This window comes from Strongylocentrotus purpuratus, unplaced genomic scaffold (assembly GCF_000002235.5).
Source record: "Strongylocentrotus purpuratus isolate Spur 01 unplaced genomic scaffold, Spur_5.0 spur5_scaffold_8, whole genome shotgun sequence".
Classification (NCBI taxonomy): Eukaryota; Metazoa; Echinodermata; class Echinoidea; order Camarodonta; family Strongylocentrotidae; genus Strongylocentrotus; species Strongylocentrotus purpuratus.
The window spans coordinates 28,768,600-28,791,245 of record NW_022145614.1 but is presented as its reverse complement, the minus strand read 5'-3'; the positions used below and the strand labels follow the sequence as shown (position 1 = coordinate 28,791,245).

Sequence of the window (22,646 nt, the reverse complement as noted above, 5' to 3'; positions counted from 1 at the left end):
GTCAACTAGGGGCAATTACAACAGCTCAGCGCATTATGCATTGAAATATGCAAACATCTGCATATGATTGCTAAAAGCTATACAGTGGGTCACTACAATTGCCCTCGAGTTGATTTCCTGAATGGTTGTTGTTATTTATCGTGTTTATGTTATTATCATCCCCAATCAGGGCCGACAGGAAGAGCAGTTTTCATATTGATGTGGGTACCGTGGGTAATTGATTTACAAGAGTTAACGTGGCTCTATCTGTTGTAATACTAATTAGAATAAGAAGAATAAAAATAATAATATTCTGGGTTTATATACTGCTTAATACGAAGACGATGTCTCTGAGCGCTTTTACAAGTATTATTACCCGAGTCATTGGATTCGGGTTGCCCGCACACAATGTATGCACATTCTCCACTCCCTAGGCAGCATTTAAGCCAGCCGCCATGTTACTGTTATTTGTAATATTGACCATTTCGTAGTTAGCACATGGGTCAAATGACCCCAAATATCCACAGATCTTTTACTCAATCATGGAGAAGTCCCACTTTGTGTATTTTGGAATAATCAATGCCAATGTGATGTATGTGCTTCATGAAAAGCTTTTGTTTGCCCTCTTGTATCATAAGAATGTACCATAGGTGCACACATGAATACTAATTACATACCATGAGCAGGTATTCCTGTCGGTGGGTCTTACAATTTTATCAGAAATGACCTTTATCTGCTCATGCGCAGATAGTATTTACGAAAAGGCTTAGAGAGACAGAGACAAAGAGAGAGGGGGGGGGGGCGGACGCTTGGTACAGGCAATATCAATGTTGTGGAGGATGAGTAAGGTTACAGTGTTCAGTTTATCATAGGAGTTTGACTGGGAGGCACCGATGGCAACATTGTCATCATGATGAAGCTTTGGGAGAGTTTAACGGTTATACTTGTCGTCATCGACGTCCTATCTACGGCAAGGGGTGCTAACATTGTCGTAACACTACTCATACCGGCGCCAAGTAGCCATGTAAATGGTTTATCAGCCATAGCAGGAGCCCTAACTAGACGCGGCCACAATGTCACCATCGTCACAAGTTCCTCTGAAGGAACAAAAGGGTTCCAGGCAGACACCTACAACAGGTCCATCCAGTACAAGTTCGAGTATCCTCAAGAACTGCCACCGATGGAGGAACTTGACAGAGAGTTTCTTGATCTTGCGTTTGAGTCAAGCCTGACGAAACAAGCTGAAGTGATTGGGATGATTTTCACTGTGCTGCGGCATGGTTGTCGGTGTCTCTTTGAAGACTCTGCGACGTTGGCTCTGCTCAAGGAATCTAACTTCGACATCCTCATCGGGGATGCCTTTGACGGATGTGATGCGATGCTAAGTAGTTACCTAGGAATACCCAACATTGCGGTGACGACCGCAGAGAGATATCCTTTATTCAACGAACGCGTGTATGGTATCCCCTTCCCGTCATCATACGTGCCCTTTGGTATTCTTCCTCTGTCAAACAGGATGTCCTTTGCCGAGCGCATAGCCAGCTTCTTTGAACACCACATTGTTGTAAATGTAATAGGATGGACCCATTTCAGAGCTTTGGACCCGGTTAAAATCAAACATGGTATCGCTCCGGGACAAAGCATTCCTGATCTTCAAGCTCGGGCGGAGTTGTGGCTGTGCATGACGAATCCTGCCTTTGATTTTGCTCACCCTATCGCCCCCAACTGGGTGGCCATTGGGAATATTGGAGACACCCCTGCCAAGCCACTACACGAGGTAATTCATGTTATATTGAAATTCATATTTTGTATATACATGTAAGTTTGGCTTGTTTAGATAGCACTACCAGTAACCCGATCAAGTCCCCCATTCAACTACCCCCTTGGAAAACTACCCCGGAAAACTACCTAGAAAAACTGTACCCCCTAGGATAAACATTCCCGAGGACTATTACCCCTGGTTAACTCTCCCTGTGTAATTATTGGGGGTAATTGTCGTGGAAGTGGAGTGGACATTTTCCTAAGGGGTTCAGTTTAATTATTTATTTTATTTTTGCACGGCACCACTTCAGCAAATGTTTGTTCTTCCGCAGGTCCTTTTTATTTCGTGGGGGTTTGTGACGAGCAAAAATAATAACGTGCCTTTTTATATGATTACTACGATACATCCAAAGTAAACCAGTAGTTGCTATTAAAACTATGACACTATTGTTCGAAAATAGACATATTAAATATTGTCATTCTCTATTCACATTCTCTTCCAACGTTAATGTTACAAGAGGCTTGACTAGAAACAAGATTCAGAAGATATAACCACTCCCCCTGCCACTTATTTATATGAATATAATAATCCATGGTTTAAAGAAATACTCCGTAATTCGGGTCTGAGAACCCCCCCCCCCCCCTATTATCAAACTCGTATTAAAATAAGTGTCATGTTTAGCAATGTCTACTTTTTAAATGCCTGAATATCATTTGAAGCAGAGTTTTATGAAAAATAATTTTTTTTCACTCGGTCTACACACATCCCCTGATATATTATACTTACTAAGTCTGCCCCCACTTGCCTTTTTGTTCTATCTCTGACACACACACACACTCTCTCTCTCTCTCTCTCTCTCTCTCTTTCTCTCTATCTGACTCTCTATATTTTTCTCCGTAATAATCCTCTTTCCTCATCCTGTTTTTCTCTTTCTTGAACGCTAATAAACCAAATTTATTCCCAAAAATTCACATAGTGATACTTTTGCTATCATCAGAGGGCGTCCCTGTAAGCTTTTGGTCATAGCCGTCGATGCCACAGCTAGCACATACACCGTATAACTAATCCCGAGTTTGCCTGGCTATATGTGTATAATCGGGTCTATTGATAGTTATTCTTGATTTTGGGGTATTTTAAACACCTAATTCCACCATTTGGATTCCTTGGATTCTTTTTACATGACTGTTATTAAGTGCATTTCCACGATACTAAAACAGTTAAAATATTATCTGTTGCGATTGATGGGAGGCCATTTTCTGTAAAATGACTGTACTTAAAGGCCATTTCTATCATGTAATCAAATTTAATTCAAAAATCTGTGTAAAGGGCCTCGTTACAAATTATTTTATTCACCTGTTACAAGTTAGGTAGGACAATTTATATTATCTGTCCTACCCAGCAACATTTAATGTATGCAATTAGTATTCTGACTAGGGGAATGAAGTAATTTGCAACGATGCTCGGCGAACTTTTTCTTATGACGGTCTCCAATGTGCACTAACGTATATAACCGAATTTAATTAGTCTGAGGCCCTAGCTCTAACAGCCCTAAGAAGATAGTGGCGAATACTTTCAGATCAAACCTCTTATAAAACAATCACTTAATTTTCTTTGTGATAACATCCTCCTTTTCCATCCCATCTTCCCCTTTAGGATTATGAAAACTTCATTCAGGGATCAGGTGAACATGGTTTCATTGTTTTCTCACTGGTAAGTAGTTTGTCTTTCTAATTTCATTATATTTAAAATATTTATCAGTTGCTTATATGCGCCATTAAGTGGGAAATATGGTGCTACATTCTTGGAATATCGTTTCACATTTATAGTAGGGAATATTTGCATTTGCATGGTACAAAAGTATGTAGTATGATTTTCACTTTTAATTTGAATGCCATTTCCTTCGACATGTTAAAGTTTGTGAATAAGCATTGGACAGTCAGACCCTATCGTATGGATTTCTTCTTTTCTTTGGTGGGTGTATAGGAATGGTTCAATTAAATTTACATTTAAAAAAAAATCAAGAATGTGCCCGAATGTGGATAAGTCGACAGAAACAAAGGTTAACAAAAAAAAAAAAAAAAAAACGTGTATCGCACACACATCTTTCCATCGTCATCCGCAAATGCACTAAAAGAATACTTTGTTTTTTTATGAAACATTAAGGAACATTATTTTCTACGGCTTTCTCTTTCCGATTGAATGCTAGGGTTCTCATTTTTCGGAGTTTCCTAAACCAGAGATGGCCGAAGCCTTTGCGAGAGTATTCAGTGAGCTCCCACAGAGAGTCATCTGGCGGTATACAGGGACACGCCCTCGTTACCTTGGTAACAACACCATGCTGGTAAACTGGATGCCACAAAATGACCTTGTCGGTATGTGTTTACATTAATTGTCTAATCTGTTTGTTTTAAGTCATTGTTTAATTTAACTCTTCGACCTTTACGCTCCAACTTCCAAGTAGGAATATAAGATAACGAGGCCTATGCTCCGGTGACAATTGTTCGGTTGTCCATTTCTTAACCGAATCATGAAATTCATCAACTGGTTTCCATTGAGGCCGTGTGAAACATTGAAAACTCATACAGCTAATACAGCCCACCAAACAGTGACAACTGGTTTCCATTGAGGCCGTGTGAAACATTGAAAACTCATACACAAACCAGTTGTCACTGTTTGGTGGGCTGTATTTTTTAACAGTATGTAAAAAAGCATAAGTAAAAATTAATCATCAAAAGTGATCTATCCAATGTCTACAATAAAATAATGACCGTCCAAGTGATTTGATCTTGAGCTAACAGCTTCTCTGTACCTATATACTACTCTGCATTCTGCAACGCTATCATCTAAAAAACTCTTCTTCCTTTCGACTTGTTTCCATTCATACGACCTTTCATGACTCTGATCAGCATCGTCTAGTCGGTAACCTAACCTAGAACCCAATCGCAATCCAAGAATGTCGGGTTTCCTTTAGTCAATCCTTACGGTATATACATTTTTCAATATCGTGCAATAATGATTGTATACAACATAATTATTATTATAGGCATTTCTATGGCGCCGTCTATCTAGAAATTCTATTCCGAGGCGCACTCATTATTACCCGTCTTTAGCCTAGCAGCCATTACAGCGCTCCAGCATTTCAAAGAATTAATTCCTGCCAGGTCCCCATTTACCTCAACTATGTCGAGTGTGGCAAATGAAGATAAATGTCTTGCCAAAGGAGTTCATTAGTGCCGTGTCGGGGATCGAACCACGACCTTTAAATTTCAAGTCAAGTGCTTTAAACCACTCGACTACGACACTTCTAAATTACAGGTCACTCTAAAGCCCGATTGCTTATATACCATGGTGGTGTTAAGGGGGTCCTGGAAGCCATCTACCATGCCGTCCCCATGGTCGTCATGCCGATCTTTGCTGAGCAGGAATCGAACGCTGTCAAGGTCGAGGTCAGAGGGATGGGAAGACGGCTTCAGAAGGACTCAATATCTTATCAGACAGTCAAAATGGCGGTGACTGAAGTGCTAATAAATCCAAGGTAATTTATGCCATTGCTTATTACGATGTCCCGTATCTCTATCGTCTTTGTACATCCCATTCTCTAAGGTGTTATTTCATTAATCTGAGCGCTGACTGCGGTATACTGTACATCACAGCGATTTTTGCCGAGGACCTGGCCATTTCGCTGATTCTTAATATACTTTCGATGGGACGGAATTTCGTATGTGCACGAACTATTTTACAACATCAGCAAACAGATATTTTTCTCCATTGCAACCGCCGCGTAAGTGCCTTTAAGATTGTTGACTCTCTTACGAGACGCCCCGGGTTCGATCGTTCCTCGGTGCTTTCTTCCTTTGACATATTGTTTTCTTGTGTCCCTCAATCCCTAGGTGTATTAAATGCGTCCATGACAATTAATGTTGGTGTTATAATCGTGATAATAATTGCCGGGCCTATGGAAGAACAGTATTGATACCGTTAAGACTATCATTGGTAAATAAGACCCAACTTTTCATAACCCTTTATTGAGATTTAATATATTTCATTCGTCATATAAAAACATACATGATTATAACATTGATATTTACAGATAATCAAAGAACATACAAATAACATAAGAAAAGATAAACATAATATATATATATATATATATATATATATATATATATATATATATACGAATGAGGAACCAGCAAGAAAGAACAATTAAGTCTTGTGTGGTAATAAAATACTATTTACAAAAAAGAAATTGTTTGTATCTCTTTTAAATGTATTCAGAGTTGGGCTTGCTTTAACATTAGGAGGTAACTCATTCCATAAAATTGGTCCTTTAAAGAAAATTGAATTTTTAGAGACAGACGTTTTGATAAGTGGTATATGAAAATAAGATGATTGTCTAGTTATAAATGAATATATTTCAGAATTCAAAATAAATTTGTTTGATAGACTAGGAGGAATAATACCTTTATGACATAAAAACATAAAAATATTATAGTCATTCAATTCAAATACATTAAAACATTTAAAACGGACAAAAATAGGTTTTGTATGGGCAAGATAATGGGATCCTGAGATAATACGTATTGCCTTCTTTTGTAATTTATATAATCTATTCATACAATAATCATTTGAATTTGCCCAAACAATATTGCAATCATTTAATTGTGATAAAAACAATGCATTGTATATCATTAATAAAATCTTATAAGGGAAATGTTCTAATTTGTATAAAATACCAACTACTTTCGACAGTTTATTACAAATTGCTTCAATATGAACGTGCCATGACATTTTATAATCAATTTGAATTCCTAAAAATGTCAATGAATTACAACGCTGTACAACAGTTCCATTAATCTCTACTTCAATATCATCAGTTCCAATGTTTTTGTTTATAGTAATGATTACAGCACAACATAGATATGGATTTAATGAATCCTTCATCGACTCAATAGCTCTGCTAATAAGCTATTTTTCATAACCTCGATATTTCTGTGTCTTTAATTTCCAGCTACAGAGCAAATGTCACGCGAATATCAAGAATCTACAGAGATATCCAGTTCAAACCGGATGATGTTGTTGTCTACTGGGTCGAACACATCCTCAAATTTGGAGGGTCACACTTGAGATCTAAAGCCTTGGAGCTCAGCTTCATCCAGCTTCATTCGATCGACGTTCTCGCTTTCATCGTCGGGATCTTAGCTGTGATTGTTTTCCTTCTCTATTCATGTTGTAAACGTTGTCTGTCCTGGGGCTTCAAAAGTAGAAAAAATCAAAAGTAGAATGATTTTTCCGATTGTATCTTTTTCATGTCTGCTTATACGACCAATCCAAAAATATTAGTTTACACGTGAAGAAGAAGAAGAAGAAGAAGAAGTGGAAAATGCTGCGTGAAAAAAAATAGCAAAAGCTGAACATTTTTTAGATGATATATTTTTATGAACGTGTGTGTGAGAGAGAGAGAGAGAGAGAGAGAGAGAGGGGGGGGGGGAATGAGCAGACGGTTGTCATCAAATTTTCGAATACCCCGTCAAGGGTACAATAATGATACTTGTCTGAAGTGGTTATATAATTTATCTTCGTATTTTTTAAATTCATTTTTAACTAGACCACTTTGGAATAGCGCTCAAAACGTCATAAATGTTTGATTTTTTCGCGACAAGGCTTTAACGAAATAAAGATTTTTTTTTTAATTCCTATTTTGCTGACATAAAATTGTGACTAGGGTTTTCACCCCCCCCCCCCCTCCTTCCTCCCTGTCGGTTCGTTCTGTGCTCTTATCAAAAGTTCGTCTGTTCAATGTGCAACCAAATGTCTATGGTCCAACAATTGATAGTGAACATAAACAAAATGATAATGAGGTCAAAAGGTCAATGCTGAGATATTGTAAAGCTCCGGAACTAAAATGTTTCCGGTGACGATTAAATTATGATTAAGGGTTGCCATGAATTCAATGTGAATTAATAATCATGTAAAGATATATAGACATCCCAAACCATTTGTAAAGAATAAAAAATGACAATCCTTAAAGATAGTTTGTGAATATGATATGCTTCTTTTGAGTTGTTATATAATTTTTAAATTGTTATCTCAAGTGCCTTTTGCCGGGGGCGGGGGGGGGGGGTACTCACATATTAAGTCATACGGGGATGTGCCGCTCAGGCCCGCTCTAATGATTCGCTTTTTCACACAAAAATCCCTGACCTGGGTCCCATTTTTTACCATAATATCACTAAACATGAGTACTTTTTTCCCAAATTTCCCATATTTTATCAAGGCTTGAGCGACAAACCCCTGTCCAAACCAAATCTGAGTACCCCCCCCCCCCAGGGGCCTTCTGAAAACTTAAAAATTACACTATTAAGCAAAATATATCAGTAAACTTTTACCCGATCACTTTCAATGATATATTTTCATACATAATAATGCAAAAGTAATCGAAATCGTTGGATACTAATCATGCGCTTATATAGGTTTTCGTTTTTTTAAAGTAAAGGATTATTGTATATTTTCTGATTATTTGCTCCCAGCTGACAAGAGGTTATGTGTTCTCAATATAATATGCTGCTCTGTTTAAAAAAATTGACAACTTTTTTATTTTTAGCAACAAGGTCTCGTCGTGAACCTGTGTCGAGTAGTTACTATCGTTTGCAAATTGGATATAACCAGACTCTTTTGAGCTAGAACTACCTTATTAAATGCATGCAAAGCATTAAAGGCCCAAAGTGATTATGGTGAGATGATCAAAAATGTATTTATTCTCAATTTTTCGGCAAATATGAATGGTACAGGATGCATGTATAATCATTCATTTTCCCAAACTTCCATCACATTAGAAAATAATAATAATTACGAGACAAAGCTTCTACATAATGTAATCAATCATTATGTCTTTTCAGTTTGATATCAATGACGTGTCGGCTCAGATCATTGGCCCTAAACCAACAAAAAAAATATGGGATTTTGACATCAGATGTCATATCTCTTGTTAGAGTTAATAGTCGCATGAGAGCAGGCAGTTACAATCGGCCGAAACACCCTCCGTACCCCCATTGAAAAATAAAGGAAAAAGAAGAGAGAGAAGAGGAAACAAAAGAAAAAGTATACAAGCTCCTGGCATTCACCCAACAGAGGTGGGTCAACATTTGATTGTTTGCTAATGGCACAGACTCATGATATCATAATTATTTTCGAACGTTGTAGTTCGATCTCGATCTGTGTAGACCTCGCGTATAGCTCGTTTTTGCACGTGCACTTCTACGCGAACTCTTCGACAAGTTGGATCACTGTTACTGTTGGCATTCGTCCAATGAGTAAGTATATGATCTACCGTACGTTGGTATCAATCATTCTTTCGTATAACAAAAAAGTGGATGTATTTATTAATGAATTAAAAGTAGTTATTGTCTGTGCTGTTAAGTGTAGTAATATATAAATGATATGTATAAGTTCTAAAATGTATAGTGCAAGCTAGAATACCTAGTTAGAGGCGGCTTAGAGGTTGGATAGGGAGGTTTAATTCGCATCATTAGTAGGCCTATGGTGTACAAAAGTTAATAGAGGACACCAGGGCACTGGGAGCGATTTCTGTGTCTCCGGGGGTGCCGGGGGTTAACGTTTTACATCGCCGCGCCGGTGGCGGATCCAGGTTTCTCTATCCCTGTAAGGGGGAGGGGTCTATCCGAAATTCTCTCAAGGAAAGATGAACCCTTAGTACTTTTCACTGTAGGTAATCGCGATATTCTTCCTTGGACGACACATTACGATAAATACATAAACATTCAAATCGCTTCTTATATTTCAGGTTAGGTCACAAACGTAGAGAAGTCCTATCTCTCTTCGAACAAAGACACCCTGGTACAAAAAAGATGTGGGCACATTGGTTTTACTTCATGTAAAACATTGATGGAGATAATTTTATATCTGTGGATCAAACGTCAACTGAATGTTTCCTAGCTTTGAATACCGCTCTCAGAGAGAATAGCATCAGTAGATAAATTAAGAGGCGAAATTCCTTCATCGTACCGGAGAAACTCGACAACTTTCTCATGATGAAGCTCTTCTTGGTTTCACTTTCTCTATTTATCATCATCGGTGCCGTTCCTGCGGCTATGGGAGCTAAGATCCTCGTAACCGTTACCATGCCCATGGCCGGTAGCCATGCCAAAGCTTTGAGCGCCATTGCAGGGGCGCTGCAACGACGTGGCCATGACATCACCATCCTCACCAGTAATTTTGTCGGAACGAAAGGGTTCCAGAAGGATGAATACAGCAGGTCCGTCCAGTACAACTACGAGTTACCTCCTGACTTAATGCTACCAACGGAGGAACCTGAAAAATATTTCTCAGATCTTGCGTTTGAAGCTGATTTGAAACAGAAACTGAAAGTCTTTGGGATAATTTTCCATTTGATGCGATCTGGCTGTGTGAGTCTTTTCGAGGACTCTGCGACGCTCGCTAAGCTGAAGGAAGCCGACTTTGATATCCTCATCGGGGATGCCTTTGACGGATGTGAAGCGATGCTCAGTAGTTACCTGGGGATACCGCACATTGCGGTAACGACTGGGACGAAATATCCGCTATTTCACGAACACACCTTTGGTATCCCAGCCCCGTCATCATACGTTCCCTTCGATTTGTTTCCATTTACTGACAAGATGTCCTTCCTCGAGCGTGTTGCAAGCTTCTTCGAGCATCACTTCATCGGGAAATTATTTGCATGGCCCCACTTTAGTGCCTTGAACAAGGTGAAAGACAAGCATGGTATCGCACCGGGTAAAAGCATTCCGGAGCTACAGGCTGCAGCAAAGCTGTGGTTTGGCATGACGAGCTCCGCCTTTAATTTTCCTCGACCTACAGTTCCTAATTATGTAGGACTAGGAGGTCTGACAGACGCCCCCGCAAAGAATCTACCAAAAGTAAGTCGGACCCTCTCACACCATCACTCACACACACACACACACACACACACACACACCGCCCCACACATTCATGCACACGCACCCTTACCTTATCACAGGCCATGAAACTTTTCTTTGTTCATAATCTCGGTCCTCCTTTTCTTGATTAGACGAATCGCGACAATAGTTGATGATTGATTGACGATGATAACATTTTCAATTACAATTAATGATGGGAGGGGGGGGGGGGAATTAGTTATTCAACAACAATAGAAATTTGCCAGTAAATATTTGGTTATGTTGTTTTGATAATCATTATCTGTCAAGCAATAATTAAATATTCATGATCAAAGTACGGAGTCGGAGTGTCCCATCAATATATGATATCATTATTATGTCGTTTGGTGATAGCTTCAAGTATTCCCTTTATCTCATCTTCTTCAATATTCCACTTTCTCTTTCTCTTCTCATTTAATCACAGGAATACGCAGAATTCGTTGAAGGATCGGGAGAACACGGTTTCATCTTGTTTTCATTGGTGAGTGGTAACAGAGCTGTCAAAACTAGTAAAATGTTGCATGTACCAATATCAGTAAATTTCCTTATGTTTGAAATGGAAGCATTCGTAAGGACTTGATGGCTGATTTAAATCAACTACACATAATTGACACTTTTCATTTACCTATAGTAGGCCTCAGACTGGTGCACACCATTGGCACCCCTCCCCCATCTCCCCCCCCCCCCTCCTCCACGACTGGACCCACACTGAGCCACTGGGGTAAGAACGTATTAAACATGACCAACTTATAGTCTGCAAGAAGAGACTCTAATTTGACACTTTACCACAACTTCTAAAGCCTTGATCAGATCCTAGCACTGTCAGTATCTGGATGTGAAAAATAAGACAGAGCATAATTATGCAGTATGCTATTAGCCTAGTCTCAAAGTGCAGACAGCTTTACGCAAAAAGATGGACTTGGGTTTGTGTCTGCAAACTAAGCAAACTATTGGGTATGGAATTTGGTGAAATTTTATCATTTATTTACATGTATTTTCAACAATCATGCAGGGTACACATTTCAGTGAGTTTCCTAACCCAGAAACGGCAGAGGCCTTTGCGAGAGTCTTCAGTGAGCTTCCACAGAGAGTCATCTGGCGGTATACCGGGCCACGCCCTCGTTCCCTTGGTAACAACACCATGTTGGTAGACTGGATGCCACAAAATGACCTACTAGGTATGTTATTGGACTAAAATTGTGGTGTAGTGACTTGCTCATCTCTTCTTCTTACATGTGTTTGAACGATAACATGAACGTTTTCTATGAAATATCTTAAATGTTGCTAAATCAGCCCATCGTTTGATAAGAAAAGCAAGTTTACATGGGTTGTCACATTCATAATTAATGTATTTTAAAAGGAACTCTCCTGTGATGGCAGCTATGATCTTTGAGTTAATCTATCACTGCTAGAATGGTATTGACATTATCATTAACTTAAATCGACACTTTTCCCTTTCTAAAAGTAACTCAAGGATTTTTTATGTTTTTGTTTTTGTTTTGTTGCATAAGTTTTAAATCTGTCCACTATAGTTCAATGAAATAGTTGTCATTCAACAAAATCGTTTTAATACATAATGTCACGTTCTCTTTTTGAAATTTAGTTGTTATCAAACTTTAATATGTCAAATTACATATTCATAGGATTGTTTCATGTTTATTGTATTTTAAAATACTGTAAACACTTGACAATGTTAGTTTTCGGACTTTTGCAATGCCTTTTTTGGTACTAAAACCAAAAACTGAATTGAATTGAAAAACACAAACGATTTCACCATGTGAAAATATCTGATAACACTTTGAATATTTGATATTTAACAGGTCACCCAAAAGCCCGACTGCTCATCTACCACGGCGGTCTAGCTGGCGTCTACGAAGCCATCAACCACGCCGTCCCTATGGTCATCATGCCAATCTTCGCCGAACAACCGAACAACGGCGCCAGGGTCAAGGCTAAAGGCATGGGCACACTTCTCGAGAAGGACTCCATCACGTACGAGACCGTGAAGGAAGCGGTCGTCGATGTCCTCGAAAATCCGAGGTAACGATGATGTCATTGCTGTTTATTATTAATTTGTTGTAGTGTATCGATTTTGGGGAATACCCTAAATCAAATTTCATGTAATTAAGAGAGAAAGAAAGAAAAGGAAAAGAAACACCGGCGGTGCTGCGCTACCTCTGCGCTCACCTGGTTTGAAAATTTGGGTGTGTATATGTGCGTGTGTGTTTTACTGTGATGTGAATTCTAAATTACTCTTTTCGAATATCAACATGAAATTCCAATATATAGATTTCGAAGTTTAAAAAAGTACTTATAAAAGGCCCTCGTCTTTCCCGAATGCGTTAATTGAAGGGCAGAAGATTGGAGGAGGTGGAGGAGGAGGAGGAGGGGGAGGGGCGGGTGGATGACATCCCATTCCGAATCTCTGAGGAACACGAGGTGAATTTCTTTCCTTTTTTATTTTCGAAATCGTCGACGTTATTTTTCATACGAAGATATAATCGGGATTACGTTTTTTTCTCGTAATATTGATGTAAGCGAACGTATTGAGATGTCTCTATAATTATGGTGCACACTCTTTTTTCTAAATTTGATCCTTTTTCTTTTTCAGCTGCTTAGAGAATGTCAAACGGTATTCGGCTATCTATAAGGATAGACAGAGTGAGCCGGAAGAAACGGTGGTCTTCTGGGTGGAACACATCCTCAAATTTGGAGGGTCACACCTTAGAACTAGAGCCTTGGAACTCAGCTTCATCCAGCTTCATTCGATCGACGTTCTCGCTTTCATCCTCGGGATCGCACTCGTCATCGTTTTACTTCTCTATTCATGTTGTAAGCGATGTTTCCAATGTTGTCTAAAAAGCAAGAAAACCAAAGTAGAATAAATTTTTTTCTTCTTCATTTTACAAGTCTAAATAACCACTGAAATATGTAGTTTTTTTTTTTAACGTCCTTTTCCCTCTGAATCAGAATATGTGCCCCTTAGATGCATAGAATACAAAATTGCAAGGGAAAAATAGAATAAATCTGGATTCAAGTAAGACTCGAGTGTATGCATTGCTCTCTACGGCATGCCCCCGTTCTCAATATATAAGCTAAGCTTTAGGTCATTTTCTGTACGTTGACTGTTCTTAATTGATTATCTTGTATTAATATGTAAATCATGGAAATCATATGTACTGTATCATGTTTATATTGAAACAGAGTATCAAATGAAATAAAATGAAATAATAAAGAATACATAATACATAGTGTGGAACTGATTAAAGAGGAGAAATTTGTTCATATTTGAGGACGCCTTTAATTTCGTAATATGTTAACAGAATGATGTAGAAAATGTACTGTTCAATTAAGTTCAATTAGAACAATGTATATAACGCTGCTACAATATAAATATAATCTACTGCGTTGTGATGAAAACAAAACTACTAACAGTGCTACTTTACACACACAGTAAAACATTATTCAAAAGCTCCTGAAAACAACCGCGTCTTTAACAAAACTTTGAAGACAGCAACAGATGAGTCTTTTCTTATGTATCGTGGTAGGTTATTCCAAAGCTTTGGAGCAGCTCCCACTATGAATATGACGGACAAAGAAAGAGGACAAAATAAACAGTTCCTCAGGTAGACAAAGGAACATCCCTTCACTGCTATTATGTAAAAAATGTGTAGAACAGGTGAATATGCATGATGTGACACCTGTTCTACACATTTTTACATAATAGCAGTGAAGGGATGTTCCTTTGTCTACATGAGGAACTGTATATTTTGTCCGCTTTCTTTGTCCGTCATGTTCATAGTGTCCAAGCGTTACTTTTGTTTTTAGGAGAGATAGCTTTAGAAGTAGCTTGTCTTGTGTACTTGTGTGTAATGTGCATATGGATGGATGTAAAATATAATAATTCCGACAAATAATTTGGGGCTTAACCAATTATGCAGGTTTTACAAGGCACATGCAATCGAAACAAAATGGCCCGAATTCACAAAGGAGGTTTGTCAACAAACCTACGTCTAGGTGTATGTGCGTCATATGACGCGTTTCGATGCGTTTCAGACCAAGGTTCACCTAGGTTTATGTGCATCACAAGGCGCGTTTCGATGCGTTTCAGACCAAGTTTCAGACAAACCTTGGTTTGAAACGCATCGAAACGCGACATACAGGGTGTATGACGCACAGTAACCTAGGTTTGTCGACAATCCTCCTTTGTGAATTCGGGCCAATAAGTTTGATACATTAATCACTGACTATTCTAAATTATATAGTAATTAGCGGTTCGATTCTTTGAGCGTGAATTTGTTGCTGTCGTTGTCTCAGCCGATGGATTTACCTTGAATGTAAAAATTACAAAAGAGAACTATGGATATGATAAATGTTCCCCTGGTCATTCACCCCTCGGCCAATTCCCCCCCCCCCCCCCCCTCCGGAAAATTACCCCCTTAGACAATGAGGCAATTACCCCCCCCCCCCCTCCCGAAAAAAATGTGCTTTTATTAAAACCATCTTATTACCAGGGTAGACTTCCTTATTAATGAATAGGGGGTAATTTCCCGGGGGGTAAATGTCATAGGGGTAGTTTTCAGGGGGGGGGGTATTCTCCTCGAGGGGGTAATTGTCCACGAGGGTGTAGTTTTGCAGGGGGGGGGGGGGGCTTGTCGTTGGGGGTTAATTTTCTAGGAGTAATTTTCCGGGGGATGATTGTCCAGGGGGTAATTGTCCTGATACGTTAGTTAAACTTGCTTAGGGGAACCCTAAACTTTGAGAAAAGGCGAGAAAAAGCGCGGAAAACGCGAATAGAGTGTGATTTTGACCTATGGATAAAACTTGTTGAGAGCCTGGGTTTTGGAAACGTGTGGTCACGCGTGTATACAGTAATATACTCTGACTGGCACCTATGGGAACCTGAATGCCACCAATGCGAAGAAAACAGGGATATGCCAAAATGATTTGAGTAGGCCTAAGGATTGGGATAACTTCTGTTCAAATGACCCTTTTTTTAGAAAATAATGCCATAGTTATAACAATATTTTTTTTCTCCTAGTTGTCAGGAAAATTGTCAGGAGACCCGCATCATCTCTGTTTCGAATAATCCTGGATCCACCTCGGTATTTCACCGAACTTATACCCCGCCCCCTTCGGTGCCTTTGCGTGAAAAGTTCGTTTGCTCGTCTCGTTGACTGCATCCATTCATATCAGGTATGCATGAATAAGCGAGATCAAAGTGCCATTGTCATATTTATTGATCGGCACCGAAGTTCCAATAAGTGATTCCATAGTACAGTTCGGTCAACGCGTGTACGGTATTCACGTTTATCAAGAAATAACACAGGTTTACGTGTGGACAAAAACGGAGGTAATGTCTGAGCAAATAATTATGCATTTTGTGCTTTGAATTCTCACTTCCAGTGTAGACGTAAGTTTGATAAATCATAGATATCTTACTATTTAGGTATCATCTTCTTATCCCGTATAAAACGACCATTAATCCGAGCTATCTCTCTCTTTACCGCAATTATGTTTAATTATGCCTCCGAGTCGATCACACCTCTAAACCAACTTCATACCAATACCAAACAAACCGATTCGTTCCGGGGGGGGGTCGATTTATATATATATATTTTTCTGTTAGATCTGTTGCTGGTCTGTTGTCGGTCTCGTTCGTACGTGTGACGAAGTGGTGAATACGTAATTCTAACTGCGATCGGGTCATAGGATCCAACACGTTTATTATTAGAGTTAATAGTCTGAATAAGGACTGGGGGGGGGGGGGGTTGCAATGGAGGGGGTGTGAATCTCCTGCGCTTCTTCTGTAGCCACCAGTTTCAGAAATGAGTCAAAGATGAGACAATCATAGGTTGTAGATACAAAATTGAGATAAAGTATATTGGATTTGTACAGGTATTTCTTGATGAGTTAAAGGGGGTGTAGCATGGCAAATACTGGTTATCGCCATCTATGATTTCTTTTGGACAACTCTGCACATGAACGGATACACATGTATGTAACGGCCAGCGCGCTAGCGTTCGCGAAACAGACCGAAGTTCCCCTTACGCTTCGGTTTCGCGTATGTTGCACGCACATAAATACTGCGGTCGCGTCGTCCGTGTAGGCCACGGATGGCCAACCTTTTAAAGCTCGCGGGCCACAGCTAACGATTGGCATAACTTGGCGGGCCGTAGCTAGTCCCCCCCCCCTCCCTCACACACACACTCATGCAATACGTGTACACACCTGAAATTCTGCAAAAACAAACAAGCAAACAACAAGATCAGTGAGAAAAACAAATCAGGCTTATATTTAGTGTGATTTCTGTGGCTTGCACTTTTCTACTATGTTGTTAACCTCCATTACATACTCTGGTGAAAATGAGGTAAAGTGGTCCACCTTTCTCTTCTATGAAGAAATACTTTAGAGACCAATCTGATTTAAAGTTTCTGCCTTCATCAGAAACTCTCCTTTTCTTCGCAGGTCTCGAGGTCGTTGCCATGTTGGTTGTTATTTCAATCAAAATCAAGGACACAGCAGAAAGAATATCCTAAATGTATTACTTGTACACTGTACATCTTGAACGCGGTGTAGAGGGAAGGGGACTGACTATAAAGTTTACGATTAAGATTCATGAGAAAATTGTACGGCGGGAGAAAAGAGTTGTATGTCATATTAAACGGAAATTACAAACTGAAATTTACACGGCGAGTGATATTAATGCGGGTATTAATGTCATTAATACAATACAGGCGCGTACGCAGGATTTTTTCAAGGGGGGGGTTTTAACATTTATAAATCGGTCCGAAAATTTCGCAACGACTCAGCCAGCCGCTGAATAAGCGGGGGGGGGGGGGGGGGGGGGGGGTAAGAGGACACATTTTTTTTTTTTTTGGTCCCAAAAAAATCGCAACGACTCAGCCGACCGCTGAATAAGCGGGGGGGGGGGGGGGGGGGGGGGGGGGGGTAAGAGGACACTTTTTTTTTTTTTTTTGGTCTCGAAATTTGGAAATTTGACATTTTGCTCCGTTGGGGGGGGGTAAGGTCACCTTTTTTAGGTCGGCCATGGGAATAATTTTTTTTTTTTTTTTTTTTTTTTAATAATTAAAAAAAAAAAAAAAAAAAAAAAAAAAAAAATCCAAAAGGGGGGGGTTTTAGGTTTTTTTTAGGGGGGTTTACACACAAAAAATTTCCAAAGGGGGGGGGTTTAACCCCCCAAACCCCCCCCCCCCCCCCTGCGTACGCGCCTGATACAATATAATGAGAGGGAATTTGAGGAGTCAGTGTATCACAACAGTTGTTACTGCGTGCAGGAATTAGAAACTGAAATTTACACGGCGAGTGATATTAATGCGGGTATTAATGTCGTTAATATAATGTAATGAGAGGGAATTTGAGGAGTCAATGTATCACCAAGTAACGAGTCAATGCGTTGTGAAAGATGAAATCAAATTATGGAAATATTAGAGATAGCTGCGTGTAAATGTTTTACCCTACTTCATCGCTGCTATATGTGGCTGCATTTCATTTATGAAGTATTTTTTCACTGCTCCACGGGCCGCACCAGAAGAGCTCGCGGGCCGCGGGTTGGCCACCCGTGGTGTAGGCTGAGTCAGGCAACGCGAAAGACACGTAGTCTCGCCATGCTACACCCCTTTTCATGTAAAGACGTTCCCATGCAGTTGCGTAAATGAATTCAATATTATCTATTTCATGATCAACCGTTCTTTTAAACCCCTTTGTACTTTCTGGTTACATTATATCATAGGACAGCTCTAAACCTCGCCGAAATGAACCCAGTCACGGGTCAGATATGAACATGATTGGTGTTACTTCATGCAAAACGTTGTTGGAGGCTAAATTCCAAGAATGACATTTTTTCACTTTCAGGTCTAAACGTACACTTTGAGTATTTCCCGACTCTGAATACTACTCTCGGCTAAGATTTAGAGCGGTCCGCCATCACCGTGGTAGGAGATCTTTGGCATGATGAAGATGTTCGGGAGTTTCCTAGCCTTCGTCATCGTCGTCGATGCTATTTCTTCGGCCAATGGTGCCAACATCATCATATCCCTGCTCGTACCCGGAGAGAGTAGCCATGCCAAAGGAATGTCCGCCATAGGAGGAGCGTTAACCAGACGCGGTCACAACGTGACAATCCTGACCAGCTCCACGGTAGGGACAAAGGGATTCCAGAAGGACGATTACAACAAGGCAGTCCAGTACAAATTCCAGTTACCACCGGACATGCCTGACATGGAAACACTTGAAAAAGATTTTATTAATCTTGCTTTCGAGTCTGATCTGAAGAAGAAAGTAAAGGTCATGGGGATGATTTTTTCCGTGATGCGGATCGGGTGCCAGAGTCTGTTAGATGACTCTGCGACGCTCACCCTTCTCAAAGAATCCACCTTTGACATCCTCATCGGGGACTCATTTGATGGATGTGATGCACTGCTTAGTAGTTACCTCGGTATCCCTTTCATTGCCGTCACCACTGGGACGCGGTACCCCTTGTTCAACGAACATACCTACGGTGTACCAACCCCGTCGTCCTACGTGCCTTTCGGTTTCTTTCCTTTCTCTGACAAGATGTCCTTTTGCGAGCGAGTTGGAAGCTTCCTTGAACACCACCTGATCGCGAAATTACTAGGATGGTCCCACTTTGGCGCTTTGAATGAGGTGAAGGATAAGCATGGTATCGCTCCAGGTCGAAGCATTCCAGATCTCTTAGGAGAAGCAGAGTTGTGGATGTGCATGACGAGTTTCGCATTTGATTTTCCCCGACCTACCACACCGAATTGGATTGAGCTGAAGGGTCTCACAGACATTCCCGTGAAGCCTCTTCCGCAGGTAAAAGTAATTCCACGTCCACGTGCACATAATTATACTTTCTCTCTTTTTGTTGTTTTGTTTACTTCTTCTCTCTCTCTCTCTTACTATCTCTTTCTCCCTTTCTCTCTCTCTCTCTCTCTCTTTCTCTCTGTCTCTCTTTCTCTCTCACACACAAACACCATCTAACACATTCCTTACTTTCTTGGTGCTAGTGAGAGTTTGTTCATTATCGTGATTACACTTTTAATTATGATTTTGAAAGTAATCATATCGATGGTAAAGATCTTGACCAAGTGGCCTATACCCAGATAAACGGAGGTGGGATGGTTAGCAATGGGCAATATGTATTTTCTTGAAGATCTTCCACCCATGGCAAGTCTCGCGACAATTAAAACAATATTATTTTGTTCTGGGCTTTGAAACGGAGGTGTCTGAGGATATGCTAGCTCTACCATAAGCTTGATACACCTTGTATAATGATGATTATAGGTATTGACGATCAACATACCCTTTTCTTAATAGAGTGAATCCAGAAATTGTTTATCCATGGACGTTATAGTAATACCATACTTTCAGATACAACCTTTTAAAAGTCAATGTTAGAGATTATGGTGAAAACTCTTTAGTATGTTTTCTGCCATATTCGTTTATCTGCTTCCCCCCCTCACATTTTTGTGCCCCCTTTTCTTGCCACAGGACTATGCAGACTTCGTTGATGGATCGGGCGATCATGGTTTCATCGTATTTTCATTGGTAAGCAGCTGTCTTTGAAATGTTTTTGTCTTTGTCAAGATGTTAGGAATTATAAGTCAATTATCATGATCTTTCAGTACTAACTATATATTTTGGGTGACTTTTTCATGAAAATACACCCCGGTAAATAGCACATATAGGCCAATAGTTTACCGCAGCTATATTCATTTGGCCGATGGTAATGCTGTCGTCTTCAATGTGAGCCTTCCATTTCAAAGAACGTACCAGTAAGGCTAAAAAGTGTTTGATCGACCTTAAGCACAATGTGTAATTTCGAAAGTGGAGTACAATCACCGGAAACTGTAGGTTCCTAGATATAAGTCAATTTTAAAGAACATACTATGGCAATTAAATAACAAACTATAACAAATCGTTTTATTTAAAAGAGGATGTAAATCACTTTATATCACATTTTATAGTGATTACTGATGACTTTTTTCTTCAAACTCAGGGTACACACTTTAGCGAGCTTCCAAAACCAGGGATGGCAGAGGCCTTTGCAAGAGTCTTCAGTGAGCTTCCACAGAGAGTCATCTGGCGCTATACTGGGCCACGCCCTCGTTACCTTGGTAACAACACCATGCTGGTAAAATGGATGCCACAAAATGACCTACTAGGTAAGTACGTTTGTCTTTGTAGAACTTTAGTTATAATCAGTCATTCAAACACCCTGTCCCGATACCTGTAGTAGCTCTTTGGTTCTGGTAGCACTGTACTATTGTTATGGTTGTGTGAAGAAGAACAGAACATTTTGAATAAATCCTGTATTCTAAAATGCATGACATTCTACAAATCTGGACTCGGGGTGATGAATAAGGCATAGAGTCTGTATTATATCTTTGTTTTGTAACAAGATCTGTACGTATAGCTTTAATCAATCTTAATCAATAACTATGAATTTCAACAGGTCACCCGAAAGCCCGGCTCCTCATCTACCACGGCGGCCTCGCGGGCATTTACGAAGCCATCAGCCACGCCGTCCCTATGGTCATCATGCCAATCTTCGCCGATCAACCCTCAAACGCGGTCAGGGTCGAGGCTAAAGGAATGGGGAGAGTGATTGAGAAAGACTCCATCACGTACGAGACCGTGAAGGAAGCTGTGGTCGATGTCCTTGAAAATCCCAGGTAAAAATAAGTTGCGTGACTAAAATATGGTCCGTGAGACTGTATCGTATCCATGATCGTATCCTACTATCTGTCATGTTTTGAATTGCGCAGATCCTTGAAATACTTTGGTCTCTTTGCCAATCCGCCGGGATTGAGAGGTCCACCCTTCCCAGGGGCCCCACTCGCAAGCATAGCTTTTTGGGGTCTTAATTGGGATCATGTTTTTTGTCATGATTGCTATGTCTGGTGTTTTGTTTTATAAGCTGAACTGAACGATTATAATTGCACATAATTATAGATCTGTTGAATTTGAATGATTTCCGCCATTCTTCAAGCAGAACGCACAGATTTTTGAGATATTAAAGGCTCGTTTTGAAGTCGACAGACTGATTGAATAGACAGATTGATGAGTCTGTTCACTTGATTAAAAAAATAATGACAAGAATTGTATGTTCAGTGATTTCATCCCATCCAGTCCCCCCCCCCCCCCTAGGAGCACAAAACTAAAGAAGAGACGCCTTGTTATGACCACCTGAAACCACGTTGACCAAAATGTGTGTACAGATGGCCCTAGGCAACCTGTGATTTGAACGCCATCTTGGTTCATTATTACGCAATGTTTTCTGTTGAACTGCAATGAGCATTTATAATTATGTTCTACGATGTATTTTATTGTAATTTCAGCGAAGGTGGTGTCATTTTTGTTTATACAGTCCCGCTCGATGGGTCTCATCCGATATAATTTGGGCTTTTCGCGATCTATTTTTTCAGCTACTTAGAAAATATCCGACGATATTCAGGAATCTACAGGGATTCCATAACCAAACCGGATGATGTTGTTGGCTTCTGGGTGGAACACATCCTCAAATTTGGAGGGTCACACTTGAGATCTAGAGCCTTGGAACTCAGCTTCATCCAGCTTCATTCGATCGACGTTCTCGCTTTCATCGTCGGGATCATAGCTGTCATCGTTTTCCTTCTCTATACGTGTTGTAAGCGATGTCTATCATGTTGCTTAAAAAGCAAGAAAACGAAAATAGAATAATTATCGATCTTATTTACTGGGTGTAAAGCCACACATATGTTTAAATTATTGAAATTTCTCCCAGGAAGCATTACATTTATAAAAAGAAAATAGAATAGTTACATAATTTTGTATATTTTCTATTCCTGAATGACTGTTGAAATGTATTTTTTTAAAATCTATCGTTCAGTATATCCAGATTCGTTTAATGTAAAATAATTGCATCGAGATAAAAACAAGGT

General features: G+C 39.8%; 2 protein-coding genes across 3 annotated transcripts; both read left to right on the top strand.

Annotated features, from left to right (window-relative positions):
• The first annotated feature begins 814 nt into the window (after nt 1-814).
• Nucleotides 815-13,631, top strand: LOC582989 (UDP-glucuronosyltransferase 2A1). The gene is made up of 10 exons (XM_030976145.1): nt 815-1,756; nt 3,395-3,451; nt 3,948-4,113; nt 5,057-5,276; nt 6,753-6,945; nt 9,772-10,659; nt 11,123-11,179; nt 11,711-11,876; nt 12,519-12,738; nt 13,310-13,631. Exons 1-10 carry the CDS (start codon nt 890-892, stop codon nt 13,581-13,583), a joined length of 3,108 nt encoding a protein of 1,035 aa, XP_030832005.1. The 5' UTR covers nt 815-889; the 3' UTR covers nt 13,584-13,631.
• A 2,302-nt stretch (nt 13,632-15,933) lies between these two features.
• Nucleotides 15,934-22,503, top strand: LOC593427 (UDP-glucuronosyltransferase 1-6). Of its 2 annotated transcripts, none has more exons than XM_792900.5 (6): nt 15,934-16,051; nt 18,574-19,536; nt 20,215-20,271; nt 20,723-20,888; nt 21,179-21,398; nt 22,152-22,503. In XM_792900.5, the coding sequence occupies exons 2-6, from the start codon at nt 18,670-18,672 to the stop codon at nt 22,423-22,425; spliced, it is 1,584 nt and encodes a 527-aa protein (XP_797993.4). In that variant the 5' UTR covers nt 15,934-16,051; nt 18,574-18,669; the 3' UTR covers nt 22,426-22,503. The 2 variants fall into 2 exon arrangements, with proteins under 2 accessions (XP_797993.4, XP_030830997.1); XM_030975137.1 differs by having other exon boundaries at nt 15,953-16,051; nt 18,628-19,536.
• Nucleotides 22,504-22,646: the final 143 nt, after the last annotated feature.

What these genes read in the sequence shown, in the direction of transcription:
- LOC582989 (XM_030976145.1), top strand. Translation starts at nt 890, where the DNA reads ATGATGAAGCTTTGGGAGAGTTTAACGGTTATACTTGTCGTCATCGAC. An exon ending in CCGCAAAGAATCTACCAAAA is followed by an intron (nt 10,660 to 11,122) that starts GTAAGTCGGACC and finishes ATTTAATCACAG; the next exon opens with GAATACGCAGAATTCGTTGA. An exon ending in GCCACAAAATGACCTACTAG is followed by an intron (nt 11,877 to 12,518) that starts GTATGTTATTGG and finishes GATATTTAACAG; the next exon opens with GTCACCCAAAAGCCCGACTG.
- LOC593427 (XM_792900.5), top strand. Translation starts at nt 18,670, where the DNA reads ATGATGAAGATGTTCGGGAGTTTCCTAGCCTTCGTCATCGTCGTCGAT. An exon ending in GTTTCATCGTATTTTCATTG is followed by an intron (nt 20,272 to 20,722) that starts GTAAGCAGCTGT and finishes CTTCAAACTCAG; the next exon opens with GGTACACACTTTAGCGAGCT. An exon ending in GATGTCCTTGAAAATCCCAG is followed by an intron (nt 21,399 to 22,151) that starts GTAAAAATAAGT and finishes CTATTTTTTCAG; the next exon opens with CTACTTAGAAAATATCCGAC.